The 20,892-nt window shown below is 34.8% G+C and overlaps 1 protein-coding gene across 1 annotated transcript in view; it reads left to right on the forward strand.

Annotated features, from left to right (window-relative positions):
• Positions 1-3,026: 3,026 nt before the first annotated feature.
• Rab3-GAP (Rab3 GTPase activating protein) overlaps positions 3,027-20,892 on the forward strand; it is a 31,389-nt gene continuing 13,523 nt past the window's right edge. The window contains exons 1-18 of the mRNA XM_019054616.2: positions 3,027-3,356; positions 3,909-4,049; positions 4,932-5,013; positions 5,543-5,672; positions 6,593-6,794; positions 7,418-7,580; positions 8,196-8,354; positions 9,348-9,437; positions 10,227-10,355; positions 11,526-11,714; positions 12,582-12,722; positions 13,115-13,350; positions 14,099-14,253; positions 15,176-15,398; positions 15,990-16,193; positions 16,746-16,871; positions 17,765-17,930; positions 19,038-19,138. Of these exons, the coding sequence (XP_018910161.2) occupies positions 3,266-3,356; positions 3,909-4,049; positions 4,932-5,013; positions 5,543-5,672; positions 6,593-6,794; positions 7,418-7,580; positions 8,196-8,354; positions 9,348-9,437; positions 10,227-10,355; positions 11,526-11,714; positions 12,582-12,722; positions 13,115-13,350; positions 14,099-14,253; positions 15,176-15,398; positions 15,990-16,193; positions 16,746-16,871; positions 17,765-17,930; positions 19,038-19,138 (2,728 nt within the window). The 5' untranslated portion in view covers positions 3,027-3,265. The remainder of the gene's footprint in view (positions 3,357-3,908; positions 4,050-4,931; positions 5,014-5,542; positions 5,673-6,592; positions 6,795-7,417; positions 7,581-8,195; positions 8,355-9,347; positions 9,438-10,226; positions 10,356-11,525; positions 11,715-12,581; positions 12,723-13,114; positions 13,351-14,098; positions 14,254-15,175; positions 15,399-15,989; positions 16,194-16,745; positions 16,872-17,764; positions 17,931-19,037; positions 19,139-20,892) is intronic.

The following is a 20,892-nucleotide window of genomic DNA, read 5'->3' on the forward strand; positions in this document are numbered from 1 at the left end:
TTTTCTTTTGCAAAAAATTCAAAGGCAAGAAAAATTAATTTAAATATAAAGATAGTCGCTATATTTTGTCTTTATAATGTAGAGTTTTCGGAGAAATAATAACTCTAAACCTCTTTTACTCACTTTCACACTTGGAACAATTTGAGGGGCTTGGAGGCCAACAAGGCGTATGAGTGCAGTTTTCAAAAACATTGAGATATTATGTAGTGATTTCAACTAAATAATATTAGTTTAAAACAAATTCTGTGAAAAATTCACCGATAAAATCCAATTTTTACTTAAGCATCAAAAAGTGAGTTTGAACTTTTTATCTGCCTTGAGGTTTCATATGATTTGGAAACTTCAAACACAGTGGTTTTTTTGGAAATAGCAAAAACTGCACTATTGTAACTTGTCCTCTAAGCCCCTCATTTGGTGCTCTTATTCGAACATTTTCTAAAAAATTACTTCTGCAAATTTTCAATGGTAAGTAAGAACATCCACAGAGAGATATTTTGTACATTTTATTCTTCTTTTAGATAAGTAAGTAAGTAAAAGCAATTCCCAGTATATACATTTTAAAAAAATAAAAGCATCAAAAAAGATAAATTGATAGGTAAAAAAAGGCTGGTTAGGATGAGAATCAAGAGCGGAAAAAAAATAAGGCTGACTTTCAAATTCTTTTTCCATTTTATTCAAATTTTTTTGGTGTGATAATTGCTGAACATAGAATAATGAGGAGAAAAAATGTTAGAGATGCGAGAGATGTTAGAATGCCAGATGATTGAATGAACACAGAGGTTTCTTCCAAAAGATTACACTTGCAGTCAAAGTTTTGCACCAAAATACAATTTGAAATGTACTGCAATCAGTACTAATTTGACAATTATGAAAAAAAAATAATCGGACAGGATTTGATACCCACAAAATAGGTGATTAGTCTGCGGGTAGGTAAGTATAAAGCCAAATGCTGGATGAGTCCATAATTTTACATTTATTAAACTTCTGTAACTGACCAGAATTTGTAGTTTACAATAGAATGTTAACCATAAATATTAGGTATTTGAAAAACAAATATCATGTGGGTTTTTTTCAAACACCTCCTTAAAGCTGTCAACAACTAACTGACATTCATCATCTAACGATACTAAAACTGTTCGAGTTTCTGGAGCTGTAAATTACCCTCTGTAAAACTTAAAAGGACAGTTGGTTGATATCACTTACAAAATAGACAGTCCAAGCAGGGGCAAGACTAAGGGTTTTTTTTTTATACTAATAGTAGCAGAAATTTAGGCAAGTGCCCGGAGACATCGAAAAATGTCCCAAATCACAGCTTATGAGAACAAAATGCAGGTTAAGATGCTTCAGTGAAAAAAAAATGATGTTCTTCTGATAAATATGTGGTGATTATTTCTGGGCAACTTTTTCTCACAATATACAACTGAGATGATGATACTGAATGAGGCAGAAAGATAGTGAGAACTTTGGCTTGACTCATTTATGCTATTGAACAAAAATTTACATTTAATCGGTTGGCAAAGTATAGTTTCTACTACTTAGTTCGGCTGGAATCAAAGATATGTACTTAAACTAACTTCAGCCGATTTTCCAGTGCATCATGACCAGGGTAAGTAACTGATCATTGGAGATGCCTTATACAAGTCATACCAGCTGAGTTACATATGTCGAAAGCTCAAAAGCAAAACTATGTACCACCATTGCAGTGTTTCAAAATTTCCGCTCCTATTTTACTTTTTCGAGGAGAAACTATCCAACTTTATAGCTTGAGAGTTAAACAGAATATTCTGCTAATTATGGAAAAAAAATCAAGAAATTTTTAAAGAAATTATGTTGACTAGTGTCCCAAAAGAAAAACAAAGTATGACAGAAAATTTGAAACTTCGCAAACGGAAAAATGCAGTTTTGCGCTTCAGTCATCGATACTTTGAACGATCACTACCGGATCAAATAAACTTATTATCATACATTAGTTCTAGATGGATTGATGATCAAGAAATAACAATACGGGTTGATACATTGGCACCAATGGTGCAATTGAACAACACAGTCTGTACAAAAATACAATATTAGCTTACGAATACTGAATCCATCAGTTCAGGGGCTTGCAGGACAAGGCGCATAAGTAAAAGCAGTTTTTGAAAAAATTGAGATATTAATGATTCCGAGTAAATCTAGTCACACTGCATGTTCTGAGAAAAGTGTGCTCCCAAATTCCAATTTTTAAGCATCAAAAAGTCAGTTTAAACTTTCTTGCCACCATAAGGATCCATGTAATTTCGAAACTTCAAACACGTACTTCTTGAAATAGGGAAAACTGCACTTATGCCACTTGTTCTCCAAGCCCCTCAATTATTGTTATAACTAGCTTGAAGAGCTTACTGAAAATAGTTAGGAGACATGTTCAAGTTGGGCACCAATGAAAACGTATTGCCGTAGACGATCCAGGTGTTCAAACCACAGCACAAAAATCTTATGATCCAGTTGGAATCAAAAAGGATATATCGTCCCCAAAGTCACCCCACTTCACACGATTTGTCTGGTATGTATAAATCCAAACAGAGAGAATCACAGTCCACACAGCAACGCCAACTCCTGACATTACGACGAACCGGTAAAGTTCTTGTTCAGCAGGAACTGTTGATTTTCTATGTGATATTTTAAAAAACGAGACTACGTTGATGAGCCACAAAAGAGGCAGAAACAAAAATCCGCCGTAAAAATAAAGCTTACACATGGCAAGTTTCTTTTCAATCTTCATCGTGATACAATTCAATTTCTGTTATTATGGTTACCGCTACGCACAGAAAGTAAATGCAATACTTGCAGGTTTGAATGAAACTAGTAGAGATGTCGATGAGAGTTGGAGACTTGAAAAACTGTAATATTTTCGCAAATGAGATAAATTGAATTAATCTTTCAGCCTTTTTTGAAAATTCTGAAATTCTAACCTAAAATCAAAATAATAACAAATTGTTACGCTCTCTGGTGGGAGATTCAACAGATTCTCCTTTGTTTTGAATTATCAGCTGTTTTTTTAGGTTACTTTTTGGTTTTTGTCTAATTGTTATTAGTGTTTTGTGGATGATTCCTTTTTCTTGCTTTGTTCCTCTCATTAATATTTATGTTCTTCGTTCCCAATTAATTTATTTTGGCTCTAAGATGTAATTCAAAGGTCTTAGCCCATAATTACAATCAAACCTTCAAGTGTCAGAAGTGGAAACTTCCGATTGGGAATGCTATCAATCAAACTTTAGCGTTGAGAAAGATGTCTTGCCACTTAAAGCCCTTTGCTAAATTACTGGACCTTGATAGCATTCAAAGGAGTCTTTCTTTTCCAGAAATTACCGAAAATGCAGGTGTGTAACAGTTTCTTGTCGAATAATAATTATTTATGTTCCGTTGCGAGCTGTCGGTACCGTTCATTGTCTATGTACTGTCATTGTTTGTCTTGAATTTTTCCCTAAAGTCCAAAATCAACATCCCATCTCCTTTTTAACTTTTCCTCAAGCCCAGTTGTATGACTTTGAGATCTGTTAAATTTTCCGTAAATTACTGCTCCTCAAGTAAGTTGTAAAGTTTTCAAGTTTGCTCTCGGCTAATTAAATAAAACGTGACAGAAAATCAGTCAATGTGAAATACTGTTAAAGCAATTCTAATTAAATCCATTTAACTGTCACTGTGTTTATTTAGGAGTTATGGAAGATTGTCAAAAAGACAGTACTTAGAGAAGGTAAAACACAATCAAGTACTTAAAACCCAAAAAATGGCTCACAATTTAAACTGTCTGTCAAGTATCATTCGTAACCATGAGGGAATATTTTCTGTGAAACATAATGAGTTTTGCTTCTTTTAACTTCGGGTTGATATGTGTCTATGTTCAATATCTCACTCCTATTTTATTTCACCAGGCGAAACGGAAACTCAGAAACACGGAAAGTCGGACACAAGTTCAACTGATTCCAAATGGCTGAAAGACTGTCATATCAGCGTGTCACCAACCGGTGAAATGATGGTCATCGCTAATAAGCATAATATGATCATTCTAAATTGTAAGTTTGATTCTTACACCTCTTTTACCTGGCGCTTTGTCTGCCCAAAAATTTTTTCCTCAAGATTTAAAGAGCATTCAATATTAATCAATTATGAAGGAAAAAAACTTCTAATTCTAGACAGCCCATCCAAAAATTCAGATTTTTATACATTTAAGGATCCAAAGATTACAGAACAAAAAATTTGCTGACAGGAATTCTAGGTTTCAAATCGTCTATTGTGTGCAAGATATAGGTACAGCCAAGTGATAAACTTTAAATTGTAAGAAAATCACATTGGGCACATAAAAAAAGCCTGAATTCCATTTTTTAACTCCTTCTTTAGTGTAGCAGTTGTAGCGCTTGCTCTATGACCGGGAGGTCCTTGGTTCGATTCCTAGCCAGGCAACCAGAGTTTGATTGTCTCCAACAACAGTTCCCTGGGGCTGGCACGATTAGGGACTGAGGATCATGGGACACTTACTGTAAACGTGGCATTACATCCTCAGGGGTATTTAAAAGGGGAAAAAATCGTGCAGTCTGCATAATTTGAGATATGCTTTTTCAAATTTGTCGCGTCCGCAGGTGTTTTTACTTAGTGGCTACCAATTGGGCTTGCCCAGTCTAAAGATTTAATCAATTGAACAAGAAAAAAAAACCTAACTTAAATACCTAAGCAAACGATGTTGCAAACTGTCACAAACCTTTCTTATGTAAGTATGATCTCGATTAATTTGGAACTTCAGTTTTTGTGAGACGAAAGAATACGGAGGAAACTAATTATTGAAATCGTAAGCAAGAAGAAGTCTGAAAGATCGTTTATTTTCATGCGTTTTCATGTTCATAGTGGAATTATTGATTTTTTGATGACTGTATGACTTAATTAAAATATTCTGTTTTCAGCCAAATGGGATGCGCAGGAAGAAAGTGAAGTGAAAATGAAATACCGTGTCTCAGAGTGCATCGATCCTCGGCAGATCGAAAAGTGAGGCCACATTTTTTATTTTTAATACTATTCAATGTGCATACATTGATATGGAAATCATTCTTAACAGTTGTATTTTCATGATAGTGTAACATTCAATATCCGAAGTAACCTTACAACTTTACCAAAATTCTATACAAATGTGTGGAAATATGGATTTTGATGAACGGTCTCAAAAAATTCATCAAGACTCTTCCACAAGTACTAACGAGAGCTCTCGAACTGGCTTTATTTTGTTAATTTTTCAGCCAGTTTTGCCCAAAATTCTTTGAAAATCTCAAGGTCCGATCTTCTATGTTGCATCTTAAATACATTGGTCACCCTGAAAGATTGCCGCTTCAACAGTTTTTGAAAGGCAACAGTCCATAGGTAAACTGATGTGCCTCTTTGAAGCCTTCAGTTTTGTATGTGGAGGAGACGGAGTTAAATTGCACCATTCTTGAATCCCTGCATTGTCCTGAATTTTACCTCTTCTCTTAAAGCTCTTTTCTGAAGACCAATTTGCATTATATTTTATTTTTTATTACAGTGAAACTATTACATCAGTCCTTGTCCTACCGCTAGCTATCGCTCAAAATCGAAAAAGTTCAGTGGCCCAAGCAGAGTGGATTTGCATAATGGTCGGTTTTTCCACAGGATATGTTCGATTTTTCACTGAGGTAAACCATTTATGTGCACTCAAATTCTTTTATTTTTGAGTATCGGTGCTGTTGCACGTTTTCTTTAAAATTAATTTCCGTAAAGGACGTAAAAAATGAGGAAACCCATATTTCACTTCTTTTTTTTTCATTTAATTAAATTGTAGGCGGGAAAATGACTTTCAAGGTTGCCGAAAGTTCAACTCCATTTCAAACGAAAAAATATCTTGCCAACATATTTTGTGACATCACAAGGATCATTGACCTTGGTGATCCTTTCTCCTGCAATTATTTATATACATTCCGGTCATATAGGAGCCATGATATGATTTACGGTGGTTGAAACCATGGGCCGTCACCTCTTATGATATCATAAGGAGAAAGCCAATGAGAAACGTTCTTCTCATCACCACAACTTTAAGCTTCTTTTCATTAGTCTGAAAAGCTGTTTCAAGCTTTTTTAAGCTCAGAAACATGTTCCTCGCTAAAATTTACATAAGTTGCACCTTTTTCCTAAGCCATTCCAGGATCATGCAACAGCCCCATTCATTCATTTATCCCAAGTGTTTCTCCTAATCGTTTTCCTAATTTCACCGGTCTGGTTTTTCCGGATGGTTTATCTAAAAACCAACATTTTGTATTTTAAAAAATAGTTCCTCAATCGCTCAAATTTACAACATCGATTTGTATCAAGCTTGCATTGCTTTCTAGTACTCACTGCAGAGAGAATGATTCCCTCTATTGTTTTGTTTATTAGTGAGGTTTGATAAAGTGATAGTGGAAACGGTTTTAAATCCCTTGTGATGATAACGTTCAGTTGCTTTTATCTCTCCTTTTTTTTCTTTCTTTTTTTACTTTTTTATCCCTTTTAAGATGTATTCTAAATAACATATCTGAATATTTCAATCGTTCAGAATAAAAATGTTTATCTTCTCTTGTAGCTTGGCTTACAACTACTGTCCCATCCTCTGCACGATGAACCCATTTTAAAACTTAAGTGTCAATCATATCAACCTGGCAGACATTCAATGTGTGGCGAACAATTAGAGGAGGTGTATGTAGTTTATCCGTCCTGTATTTGTATACTCCCCGGACCGCTGTTGTTCAATGTTCTCAGAGCCTGCCGCAATCAACTTGCTAGAGGTATACTTCGCAACTTCAATTTTTTTCTTGAGTTTCTACCTATTAAGTTCTTTTTCATCATAAGAAGCAGTAATGTCTCAAATTGAAGAAAATTAAAATTTTCAAATCACAAATGCACAACGTTTGAAATATAGATATAAGCAATGGTAACCTGTCACCATTGTAGTTACTTTTATGGCCGAAGATCTCCCATGACCATATCTAAATAGGCGTAACTGTCAGCAGTTTAATATTAAACTAATAGATGCAATATGCAAACTTTCAGTGAACTGTCCCAGATTACGTAGTGCAACTACCGTGGTGAAACAGGCTAAACTGCAATTTTCAATTCAAATTTCTGTGAGATCAGTGTTTTGTTCATTGGTATTGTCGACTTTTTAGTGTTCATAACTCCTGTAAAATGTTGGTAGATTTTCTAGTTTCTCGTCTCGAAAAATACCTAGGAAAACTATTTTGTACAAAAGCTCATTTTAAATGTTTTGTTGAGTCTGCTTGAATCTTCCACAGTCCACACGCTCCCTCAGATTTACTTCAACTTGAATTAGTTCCAGAAATCCGCACTTTCCTAGAATGGAAAGGAATTATTTGTTTACCTACTGATTGTCTTTGTCTCTACTTTCTAGTGACAGCAAATTGTAGTGATATCGTTCCAACTCCTCCGCTGACGTTCAAAAAATGGGGATACAAACAGGGACAAGTTACCGATAGTGCAGTGGTTGGTCTCACATCAGCAAACATGTTTCAACACCTGTACACTGCATCTGTATGTGGGGGTTTTAATTCATGGTAAGACTTCTAAAAATCTTGATACGTTCTTCTCTTCCTTTCCTATGAGAGCTTTCACGTGCAAGAAAGGATTGTGGGAAATTAAAAAAAAAATCAAAATTGTGAAACTTGTTTTGAAATAAGTTGTACTCGTCTCTTTTTGTTTATCTTACATCTTACATCAATGAACAGTCTGTGTACCAGTGGCGAGGCATGAATAAGCAACTGTCGATCTATTCCCATTGCCTCTGCCCTTGCCACTGCTATGTATATAGATATATAACAGAATCCAGACTGTGCATTAGGCTTAATTTAGGGCAAGAGAGGTAAAATAGCTGGCGTGCGCTCTACAAAGTCCCCGTGCCCTCCAAGATTCCCCATTTTAGGAACAGTTGACGCTTCTACATAAAAATAATGTGTGGCAGGAACATAGTAACTTTATCAACCAACATCTATTCTTTATTAGTAATAGTATCATCATTTTTATCGCTCATTTTAGCTGGACCTTGGATTGCAATGAACCCAAAGTTTGGTTTGTTAATTTGAAAAATAAAAAAGAAAATTGAAATTTCAAACTTGTGCTTAGTACAGGTGAGGGTGTGCTGAAGTCCCACTAACTATGTTTTAATCCCGCAGGTATCAAAGTAGTGCGCCTCAAAGCACGCTGGTGGTTGCCTCTGGCAAGCCTTTCTTGGGTTTTCACTATGTCTTGGGTTCAGGATCTCAACAGATCCTTTCGGATCTAGCGAAGTTGGTCACCAACAAACTGAAGTCAGCTCTGGGTAACGTTGTATCGTAAGTATGAAACTTCCATGATTTTAACAAAATTCCTCAGCTAAATTGCTCTGTTTAAAAACTTGCCATCTCTTTATTTTTATAGAAGCCAACAAAAAAACTTTCAGCGATCTTGTTTGACACCTTTCATTTGTAGCCTCTAATTTTTTACAAGAACGGTGTATTAAGAGCTTAGAATTTTTCAAAGAGAAAGGTAATTAGAGTTGCGAGGTTGAACAGAGAAAGATTGAGGAACGAGTTTTTAGAAATGAGATGGCAATTTTTCAAGGTACATAATTCAAATCTCAGAAGTTACTGGTGGCTGAATCTACAGTTCTAAATTTTCCCCAGTCCGTACCCAAGATTCACCCTTTTATAGCCTTACACACCTAGAAGTATCATGTCTTATTAATCTATGAATATCGCTGGAATCACACCTTGAATTTGGCAGCTGAATATGAGAGCTGAATGTCGTTGCTAAACTGTTGAATTCTCGTAATTTTAGGTATTTTTCATCCTCATTTGAATTAAACTTATTCAAATAGTTCAGACAAACTGATAACTGCTTAATCCTGATTCTCATTGGTGCCTTGAATTTTGCACGTGATACTTAAAATTCAGAGCACTACTCAACAATGATGACGCCCACATTCAGCTGCCCATATTCAGCGTGTCCTTCTGGCTCATGAGATTACTATCAGCCAAATTAGATACCTGTCAAGAGACAAAATTAAGTCTTGATAGACCAGTTGTGAATAGACCCAAGGTGATCTGGACCACCTTTACCAGCCTTTTTTTATTTCGAGATTATCTGTAGAGAGATTATCTTATGAGTCTAAGAGAATAAATTCCAGAGGCATCAACTTTACAAAGCCCTGGAAGCCCCAGATATTTAAACAACCTCTACCATGTTTCTAATATTTGTCAATTTTTTTGCAATAAAATTACCTAGTGTCAACATGTATTTATTCATATGAAATGAATTTTTTTTATATCTTATGATTGAAATTTCAGCGGTTGGTTGGGAGGAGGCGGTCGCAGAGGATCTACATCATCAGAAAAACAAGCTCCTGTGATTGAGCCACCAGAGGCTATGTCTATTAGGTAAGTCAGTGTGTGGTCATTGAAATTTTAGTAACGGCTTTAACAATATGAAAGTGAGGAATCGCAAAGTATAACAGTGCTAGAACAGAAATACAATGCAGCATTGTGTCGAAATCCGATCAAAAAAACATTTGTTGAGGTTCTAATTTGCTCCATTTTTTAAGTGGCAGAAAAAAAAGTTAAAAAAAAAAAAACTGAAGTTGTCACGTTTGAAAACTAGTCTTGGCTCAAAATTGGACGTATTTCTGTCAAACGGACCTAAGCGCCATAGGGTGAGGAAGGTAGAGTGGGGCTTGGATTGGCAGCGGAACCGGGCGCCAGGATCATTCCGTTATGCTCTCAATGCTTTTCCATGGCGCTTAGTTCCGTTTGACAGAACGCGCTATCCGGTATTCTAAATTCCTCAAAAGGAACTCAAATTGGCGCTTAGTTCCATTTGACAGAAATACGTCCAATTGGTCGCTCATTTACTGCAATTTACCGGAGATCAAACTGAAGTTGTCACTTGAAAACAGCTTATGTCCCAGTATTCGTCACTCATTTACCGCAATTTGTGCATCAGGAGATAGGTCATTTTTTGCATTTTAGTGAAGTTAAAATGCGTATATTTTCTGTCAAATGTCAGCAATCTAGGAAAGGCCAAATGGGGTAACTCATCAGGTGGTGTGTGCAAGATTGCAAATTTCAAAAATATTGTTTTAGGAATTTTTAGTCCAAGTAGTCGAGTGTCCCTTAGTTCATTGAAATTTGCTGTCAGTCTTATCAATTTTTATTTTTTAAAAATTTCAGGTTTGGGTTGAACGATGTTAACCGGCAGAGCTCTAGTGTCCTCCTCTCTCCGCAGCGCAATCTGGCTGCGATTTGTGATAATTTAGGTAGAGTTATTCTTGTGGACTGCAACTCAGGACTTGCTATTAGGTAACAAACTTGTCCTTTTATTTATTTTCAAACGGAAAATAATATTTATTCCATTGATTCAAACAATTCCTTTTCATTTTCCAAAAGAACCAAAGAATACATTTTTTTTAACATTGATGAGAAACAACTGAATCAGCTGAACAGTATGTTCTTCTGAATGAAGCAAAAGTAAGGAAAATAATATATATTTAACACTGAAAATGCATGTATCCACCTACATACATTCACAATGTAACAGGAGACACATTTAAAAAATGGATATGGTTCTAAATTAAATATGAAATATCATGATTTATTCAGAACTTAGAATAAATCTATTTTTATCGTAAACATTAGAAAAAATTAAAATTAGCTAAGCTACCTAAAGTATTAACGTACCATGCTTTGAGCTCTACATTTTTTTATTATAATGCAACTTTAGACGATTACTGTATTCCATAGAATTCCATGGAACACCAGCCAGTATTCTCTGTCAGAAACTAAATTAAAGCTCCTTAATGTCACTAGAATTTGCAATTCAAATACCTTTTTCCTCATGAGATGTTGCGAGAAACAAACTTTTGAGCTGAAAAAAAGCTTTTGAAGTTGAGGCTACAGTGGAAGGGAGTTGGTGTTATGGGAGAGTCCACGTCTAAATCTAGTAAATCTTTCCATGCACAGATAGGGAGCAGAAACCTAGCAGGGTTGCCACAGCTGTAAGACAAACAATTACCATTTCGACTCCTGGAGTCTCTATACGAAGTGGCAACCTTGCTGAAAGATTCAGTGAATATAGATTCGGATTCTATAGTAACACCGTGGATCCCTGCCCGAACAGCCTCAATTTCAAGAACTGTTTTTGAGCCAGGAAGTTTTTTTTTTTTTTTATAGAGAACCAATAATATTATTGTGTTTCTCGCAAAAAACCGTAATAGCAAATCCCTATAGCATGCAAGAGCTCCATAACCTCTGTTGTCACATTATGTTAATCTATTTGTACAATATTTATTCGAGCACAAGAAATGTGCTCAAAACTCTACTTATTCCAGGAAGATGGTTCAATCTCCATCTTTTTCAGCTGTTTGGTTGGCTTTCTGTTGATTCTTATATCTACTTCCTTTCATGAAAACCTCCTCAATGTTTTTTTTTTTTTTTTTTTTTTTTTTTTTTTTTTTTTTTTTTTTTTTACAGGATGTGGAAAGGATATAGAAATGCACAGTGCGGCTGGTTAGAAGTGAAGGAGGAGGAGAGAAAATCTCGCGGGCATAGGAGAACAGCCCTATTTCTTGTCATTTACGCTCCTAAGAAAGCTCTGATTGAAATCTGGGCCATGCAACAAGGACCAAAGGTTGCCTTTTTTCCTGTTGATAATTACGGCAGGTAATTCGCAAAATTTTCCCTTGACTGTTTTTGAATCTCTCTGGTATTATGAAGGGTGATTCAAAAGACTCATACCATCTCTACAACCCTAAAAGAAATCGTTTCCTTTGACCTAGGAGCACTCGCAAGATTCCTAATCTTAATCTCAATCTGTTTAAAAGTTACAGGGGTAATGCTGATGGTGCAGGACTTTTTGATCGCCCTGTATAGCACTGTTTCTCATGAATGTGTATCAGAAAAATCAAGGGGATGAAGACAATAAATTTCTTCCCAAAGACACTCTTTTCATTAATGAAGTCCTACTGGATAAGTTCCGAACTCAAAAACCTAGAAAACTGAGAAAGTCTCATGAAAAATTTTACCCCCTGATTCATGGGAAAACAGGATTCTGTCCAGGAATCTGATGAAGAATTTAAAATTCTTGCTCTTACTTAATTTTCCTCTATTTTTTAAGTTTTCACAGCTGTCGGAAGAAAGATTCCTGAAAGTTATGACTTTGATTAGATAATTTTCAGGCATTAAAGTGAATTTTAAAATGACTGCCTGAAATTGTTCCCTTTTTTATACAATCGGTAGATTGTTGTTTGAAAAAGTTAGCGATTTTCTTTTAACGTTTCTTATCCGTCAAAAAAGAATATGCCTTTAATATAATATACGTGATCATAAATATTTCTTTGGTTGTAAAAGAAACAACCATTCTAGTCCAGATACATCTCAGAGAGATCTTCTTTCTTGATTTTCCAAAGGGGTTCCACCCATTCCAAAAATTAAAGAAAAAAAATGTGCATGGCCTGTGGTACATTATTATTGTTTGTATAAAGGGAAAAAGGGTCCTTAATTTTTTTCTTCTTCTTTTTTCCGATTTAGGTTGGTTTATAATAATTATGAACTAATGTGCGGCAATGGAACCTCAAGAAATAGCAATCAAGGCCTTATCAACTCATGTCTCTTTATCGATCCACATGGTCAGATTAGCGAGATATTTGCACCATTTCACTGTGCTTTGAAGTAAGTGTCAAATTTTAATCGAAGAAATCTGTTAAATGTGTTCAGCTCAAAACTTATACCCTCTACTTGTAAAAACTTTCATTAAACTCACCAAACAATAATATTTTCCCTCTAAAGTAGTTTCCGCAAGTTTCAAGATTGGTAATATTTGGTTGGTTTTATACATTGGCTATTTCCAGTCATATTTGTCTGCTTATACGAGAGGATATGATGAGACTTTTGAGACACTACAGGCATATTACTTCTTTGCGCAGATGCAAAAGTTCCATTTCGGAGATTGTTCTTTTTCTGATGCATATGTAGGCACACCAAATTTTCAACTTTTGTTTCATTCTTCAACCCTCTTTTTTTTCTCATTCTCCTTCTTATCATTGTATTTATTTTTTACACAGTACAGAGAGCAGTGTTCGAGCCCAGGACATTCATCTTGTGAAGAATTTACGGCATAACCTACACAGTGATGAGACAAGTGAAGAAAAATTAATCGAAGAAGTGAAAAAAACTGCCATGAAACTTAAAACGTTTGATATGAAATCTCAGTGCCTGGATCTCTTAATTAATGACAAATACACTTCCCCATCATTACTGTCTGCGTTTCTGGATAATCTTGAGTCAAACACAGAAGACGGTGAGTTCAGTTCAGAAAATTACGTAAGTCTATTTGTAGGTCACAGTTACCAGTAAAAATCGAAGGAAGTTAAGATGGGTTTGTTGACAAATCACTTCAGGGTGTTCCAGCTGTGTAATTGCATGAATACAATACAATATTGCAACATTTTGATTTTAGCTGTATAATCGCAGGAGAGCCTTGCAAAATTGCTCACCGAAAAAAAGGTGAAGTTGATTTAACATACTGGATGTAAAAAAAGTGTGCAAGAATACATAAAACACTGAATTAATTGCTACAGCAGTTACTTGAGCAATGTCAAGATGTAAAAATAAGTACTATAGCGGGTAATTCAGCATCTTGTGAGTTCTCGCACACTTTTTTTACATCCAGAATTTTAAATCAACTTCACTTTTTTTTCGATGTATCATTTCACGTATAGAACTGGAGTCAGATAAGATCATATTTCGTTCTTGTTTTTAAGCAACTGCTTTGTCGTCATCCAATAGCAATCAAAAACTGACTGCAGGTGACTATCATGTATAGATATTCATAACAGTTTATTGCTTATTATTATATTATATATTGTTTATTGCTATCGTTTATTGTTTATTGCTCTTTTGCTGCTCAGTCGCACATTTTTTATTTTTTCAACAGTGGCCGATAAATTGCCATATTTTCGTTTTCTGATTTCTGTAGGCACTCCAAACTCCAATATTTTGTGTTTTACTTTTATCCTTTTCTTTATGTTTGCTTTCCCTTTTTTCAGAAATGTCATCGGATTTAAATCCAGAACATAAGGAGTTATGCATCAAAGTCCGTAATTTAAGAAGTCTGGTATCATTCTATCAGTTCGTCCATGCATTACATTTGAAACCGCCTGAATACTCTACCGTAGTCGAAAGTGATGATAAGCATGTAGAGGTACAATCTTGTCTCTTTGATATTTTTATCATTGATTTTTTTATGACCGTTTAAATTATTTGCAATTTTTTTTTGTTGCTCAATTTTAGTATTTATGTATCAATAATTGATGAGATCCATAGTCTCAATAATATGTAAGATGACAGTCATGTGCTAAGCTTATAAAAATATTGGATCTATGAAGTTATCACATGGTGTTTAGGACCAGGAATAACAGGAAAACTGGGATTCGCCAGGGAATGAAAAATTCCAGGAGAAATCAGGAAATCGGTTCCAAAAACAGGTAATCTCTTCTTCTACCAATTAGAGACCATATTGTTTTCAAATTTTTTTGAAATTTTAAATACCTAAATTGTTTTAAAGGTTTATGTATTTGCACCTGAGCTGCCATCATTGACCTCTAGAATGACATATCTGAATTATTAAGTCATCATAACAAGAGAGGACCTTTCATTGACCAGATAATATGAACACCAGGAACGCTTTTGGAATAAAAAATTTAAATAAGCACCCAAGAATCGGTTGAAAGATGAACAAAATTCGATATTCATAACTGGAACTCGGAAGAATTATTCAGTTTTGCCCAAGAAAATCCCAGGGAAGTGAAGAAAAACTTAGGTTTCTAATCAGAGAGGGAGATCTAGGAAATCAGGGAAAGAGCATGTTCAAGAGTTATCATTTAAGCTTCCGTTTCTTTTGAACTGAATATTCAAGATATCATCAATAAGTATTGAAATAATTTAAAAATGATAATATTAGTAAAATAATAATATTAAAATATTAATTGAATCCTGATGTATGCTCATGCTATGTTAAAAATATATTGAATAAATATAAGAAGTATAAGAATTTTTAATAATAAATGCTATATTATTTATTGCTGAGTTTCAATAAGCATTGATGTAAATTGTTCTGATCACAGGCTCTTTGTGAAACTTTGCAAATCACTGAGGAAGAATTTGAACGACTGAATTGTTTGGTTCGATCAAGTGACATGGTTGATGAAGGGAAAAGTCGAGCGAAAGTGACCTTTAGCTCAAATAAAGGAGAATTTTCAGAATTCCTAAATTCTTTCAATTTGAACGCAGAAAATGGAGTCATCTCATTGGTGTGTGATTTTGCAGAGGAAAAATTGTTCCGCATCAGTAAGTGAACTGTAACTCTACTTAATATGCCAAAATTTGTTTGTTTTTTATTTCATTGGCAGTTCTTTCCAACTTATTATAGTGAAACTTTTGAAAATTAAAGTCAAGAAGTCATGTGCATTGAGTTTTAAAGCTAATATCCTTACTTAGGAGTCAAAGTATCAAGAGTTAAATTTTGTCGAGAAAAAGCAGCAATATATTCTTAGACACACTAAGAATACTAAGAATACGTTAAGTTTGTATGTAAGTCCCTTCTAGAGCTTCTGGTTGGCCTGGGTAGCAATTTTTCTCATCAGCAGGTGTTGTGTTGTGGTGAAAAAGTGTAAACGAAACTGATTCTCAATTTTAATTTCAAAATTAATTTCCTTTAACAGTTAGATGTTAGCATTCTCAATATGCTGGAAGGGCTCTAGGGATTTTATGTGTGCAGAAAATATTATTAGTGTTACATAACGTTCAAAAAATTTGCAACACAATCACGGAAAATCATATTTGTAGCCAAGATGAAATTAATTTTAAGCACCTCCCATGTAAATCAAGTAGAAAATGTGCTTTTTAATCTGTAGTATAACTTTTTTCTTTCTTTTTCAGGTGAATTAGTTTGTCAGGGGGCAGCAGGGAAGTGTTGCCCTATTGTCGAATGGCAATCTGCTTGTAGAGAAAGCCAAATTATGTCTTTTGATTTGCTAAAAATCTTACTCAAGTATTGGCTAAAGAAAAAACATCAGTCTAAGCTATATTACATCGAAATGCTAAATTTTACAAAACTCATAATTGCAGTTTGCCAGTTGAATGGTAATTAATTTGAATCTATTTTCGGAATTACAAAATTTAATTTTTAAGACATTTTAGGACTATTTTTCTAATAATTATTTTTTCCGACTAATATTAGGACTTATTTTGTTCTATTCCTAAAATCACACCCAAACATTCAGGTACACTTAGTGTCACTTTTTCTTTTTATCATTTGTTTCACCCTCTCTTCCAGCCCTATTGCTAATCTGTTTTCTACTCAATAGTTTTACCTTGCAAAAAGGTTAATTTGTATATCACTGCATTGTGAGAACATACTGTTAATTAAGTGTTTCCTCTTTGATTTACGCACCTACACAAGAGCTGCTTTTACAGCTTTCTCTAGTATTCTGCGACGCCTAACTGTCTTTTTTTCAATCTTATAACTGATTCTTCAGAAGTATGTAATTCCTAAAATTACACCCAAACATTCAGGTACACTCAGCGTCAATTTTTCTTTTATCATTAGTTTCACCCTTTCTTCCAGCTTCTTGCTAATCTGTTGCCTACTCAATAGTTTTAACATTCCTCAAATAATTTTTGTCTATTTTTCAGGTATCAAGTCTCATTTCTGGCCGGAGCTGCGAAAATTAATTGCTGCAAGCACCGATTGCATTTCGGCCTTGTCGATTTCATTTATTTTCAGAGGAGTAGCTGCAATGTTCGAGAAGATCGTAGTAGGTATGTATAACTTTTTTGTCTGGGAGAAATATTTGTCATAATGAGTGGCGCTGTAAATAACACAGGAGGTAAAAGCCTGGATGATTCCTTTGTCATAGAGAAATATTTATTATGATGAGTGTCGTTATAGAGAATGAGCACTATAATTCTTTATGAGGTATGAGATTATTAAACAAATTAACTGAATTTTTACTAACTTTTAACTTGGTTTTCCTTGTTCTGTTTTTTTCATCTGGACCATGTTAAGCAGAAAGGAACCAAGCCACATCAGCTCTTGCCAAATGTAACTGGGCAATTCAATTTTCTACCAAAAAATGGTTGTGCAAATTTCAGTGAATTTTCTGCATAGTACAAAACTAATTCCATAATTTTTCCAAAGAAATCCGTACAAAGGATCTTTTGTAAAAAATTAAATTACTCTGTTAAAGGTGGCAATAGCTGATGTGGCGTGGCTCCTTTCTGCTTAACAGGGTCCATTAGACCTTTTGAGTGAGCATAGTTTCTCAGGGTGTCTACAAGTCTGGAATTTCCGGAAAGTCCGGGAATAGTACTGATTTTTTAAGAGTGGTCCGGAAGTACTGAAAAATTGCGGAAATTCCGCAAGAAGGTCCGGAATTTTTTTTCATTTCATGTCGTTTTGGTCATAATATGAGCAAGAAATTCAAATTTGTGAAATTTTTCGAATCTCGTAAATTGGAGGTACTGAAAAAGTACTGAATTTTTCTGTTAAGAAGATACGGAATTTCTTGGCATTGTACTGAAAAAGCACTGTGAAAGTACTGATTTTTGGCCAGCCTGTTTTAGTAGACACCCAAGTTTCTGTTACCTGTGAAATTTGAAGATTAATCAGTATCAGTTTTGTCGTACCCAAACATTTTTCTCTATTTTTCCAGAGCACTTGGATAAAAACTCAAAGGAGTCGTTGGTAGCAGCTGATGATGAGGAGGCAACAAAAGTCTACAACTTAGAGGACTGGGAAAACGTCTCCGCAGATGGTTGTGAGTGGAGTCAAATGATCGATGACCTGACAGAAGTTGCTGCTTTGTGCACAACTCTTTGGTAATAAAGTAGTCAAATTATTTTGCATTTGGTATTTTTTTGAGTGTATTTCATTGTCCATCCAGCCACCGTAGTAACTCTTTTCTGTTTGTCAAAAGTAAAGTAAATAAATACAAAAATTCAAGGTTGAAAAAGAAAGAATCAGGGTTTCCTGCCGTTTGCAAACCTGGAAAGTCAGGAAATTTACGGTGAGCTGAAAAGCCAGGGAATTCAAGAAATTCAGAGGAATTTTCAGGAAATTAGCAGCTTTTAGCAGAAGTCGGAGGAATTAAAAGGAAGAAATCCAAGTGGAAGTTTTGTTCGATGGTCGGGAAAAGTCAGAAAATTCGAACATTTTGGAGTAAGAGAAAAGGAAAAAATTAGGAAACGTCAGAAAATTGGTAAGTGAAGTAATTATGGAAACCCCGAAGAAAAACGAATAAGAAATTAAACACCAGCTGTAGTTTTGAGTTTCCTGTGAAGTCAACTTTTTTTTTTTTTTTAAAAAAAATAATAGATAAATAAATTAATTAAAAAACCAAAAAAAAATAAAATTTTCCCTTTCTGAATGATACATAAACGCATTTATAAACTGTCAGCGGTTGCCTTTCCCATGTGATATCACCACAAAATCATACAAGTGATATTATACATAATTTGAAACTTTAATAAATAAATAGTACTCCCAATCCTGTGCCTACTCTCGAGCCGTTTCAAAATCTCATGTCCTATTTTTTAGAAGGAAATAACTAACATACCTCCTCAAAAATGATTGCAATTTTTCTTGCCCATAAAAAGGCCATCTCCACAAAATTAAGTAAAAATGTCTGTTGGTTTCCTTCCAAAAGATTAAAATGGAAGATAAGATTTCAAAAAACCACAATGTAGACATAAGTGGTTTGTTTAACTCTGTCCACATGTTTTTAGGTGTTAAGAATCTTTTTTTTTTTTTTTTTTTTTTTTTTTTTTTTTGCAAAAAATTGAAAGAAAAAGTAGCATTCTAAAGAAAGTCTTTAGTTTTGATACCTTGATGACCAATGTGACTACATAATCCTAACAGACTTTTCTATAAACTATGTCTAATTTGCTAATTTGCCATGCCTGAAGAAATTGTTTTCTCCTTTGCAGCAAGGTTAGCATAAGATCCTTTAGCTCTGAATGCAGTGTTGCCCATTTGCCTTACGAAAACCCATCCATCAACTTGAATAGTTTACTCAGTGAGGGAAAAGGTTTGTAATTCTTTTGTTTCAAAAGAATAATTCAGTTTAATTCGAAGATTTTTTGCTCTGGGGTGTGATTCAATTGACATTCGATGTATCCTATGAAAACTCTGAACGAAACCTATACTTTATGAAAAGAAAGAAAGAATAGCTGTAAATTTGTTTCAAAAAATTTAAGGGAATAAATTTCATTTCTTTTTATTTTATTTACATAGGCTGTCCAAAAAGTACCGAGACTGGTTCCATAACTCAAAAACCAAGATAGCTAGAGGCTTGATCTTGGTCTTATTTGAAAGATCAACTCAATATCTATCGATTAAGACCAAGATTAAAACTTTCGGTCAAATATTTCAAAAGTTACAACACTGTTTGTAAAAAAAATATCTGGACCCCCTACCGTTTTTTATGACTGTTTTATCCTGCCGGGAACACTCTCTAAATTATTAACGATCAGTGCACGGTTCTTTGGCAACTAATTATGGCAAAACCTAATCGATTTGGAAACACTGTCAAGTCGTCGTCGTCGTCCGACTACGGGCATACGGATTCAAAATCGGCAGGGAAAGAATGAACCGTAGGTCAGCCACCCTCAAAAAACCCAGGAAATTTTCGGCAGTTGTTAACAGTTCACAGTGCGTGCGTGGTCTACGCTGCAGATAGTGAGTGATTTTGTTTCTGTGTTCGAAATTTTTGATACCACTGCTTTATCTCTTTCCATGATGGTATCAAAAATGTCGAACACAGAAACAAAATCACTCACTATCTGCAGCGCAGACCACGCACGCACTGTGAACTGTCAACAACTGCCGAAAATTTCCTGGGTTTTTTGAGGCTGGCTGACCTACGGTTCATTCTTTCCCCGTGGATTTTGAATCCGTATGCCCGTAGTCGGACGACGACGACTTGACAGTGTTTCCAAATCGATTAGGTTTTGCCATAATTAGTTGCAAAAGAACCGTGCACTGATCGTTAATAATTTAGAGAGTGTTCCCGGCAAGATAAAATAGTCATAAAAAACGGTAGGGGGTCCAGATATTTTTTTTACAAACAGTGTTGTAACTTTTGAAATATTTGACCGAAAGTTTTAATTTTGGTTTTAATCGATAGATATTGAGTTGATCTTTCAAATAAGACCAAGATCAAGCCTCTAGCTATCTTGGTTTTTGAGTTATGGAACCAGTCTCGGTACTTTTTGGACAGCCTATGTATTTCATAGAGCACGATTGGCTATTTAAATTTATTTGCAAAGTTTATCATCTCATTTTGAAGTAAGAAAATAAGTTTCACCACATTTTTCACCTAACTGATGTAAAATATCTTGCCGCAAATAATCGCAGCTGGACCCCGGTACAAATCATCTCCTTTGCTTCGATAACAGAAGTCAAACATTGTTGGTCAAGAAACCCAACTGTTCACTATGCAGTGAATATGAGTTGCATTCAGTACATCAGCATCCTTTAAAAAAAATCTGAGAGTTTTCCTCCCTCCAAAACAATTTTGTTAAATGTAGCTCTGTCAGTTCTTCAAAAAAATTTCAAATTTGATTGGTTGTAGAGATAGGAAGCCAAACTTATCCGAGCAAATTTCTGGAAAGTACTTTTCGTCAAGTCAAGACAAACATTGACCTTAAGTCTCCAAGGAAATCCCTTTTTCTCAGTATCCTAGTTTATACGTCGCAAGCGGCTAACTTCTCTTTTGTACCGTTAGTGAGCAGATAGATGCATAGAAATTTGACTATATTGAACCTTGTTCTTAGTCGAGCA

Source organism: Bemisia tabaci, chromosome 9 (genome assembly GCF_918797505.1).
Source record: "Bemisia tabaci chromosome 9, PGI_BMITA_v3".
Taxonomy (NCBI): Eukaryota; Metazoa; Arthropoda; class Insecta; order Hemiptera; family Aleyrodidae; genus Bemisia; species Bemisia tabaci.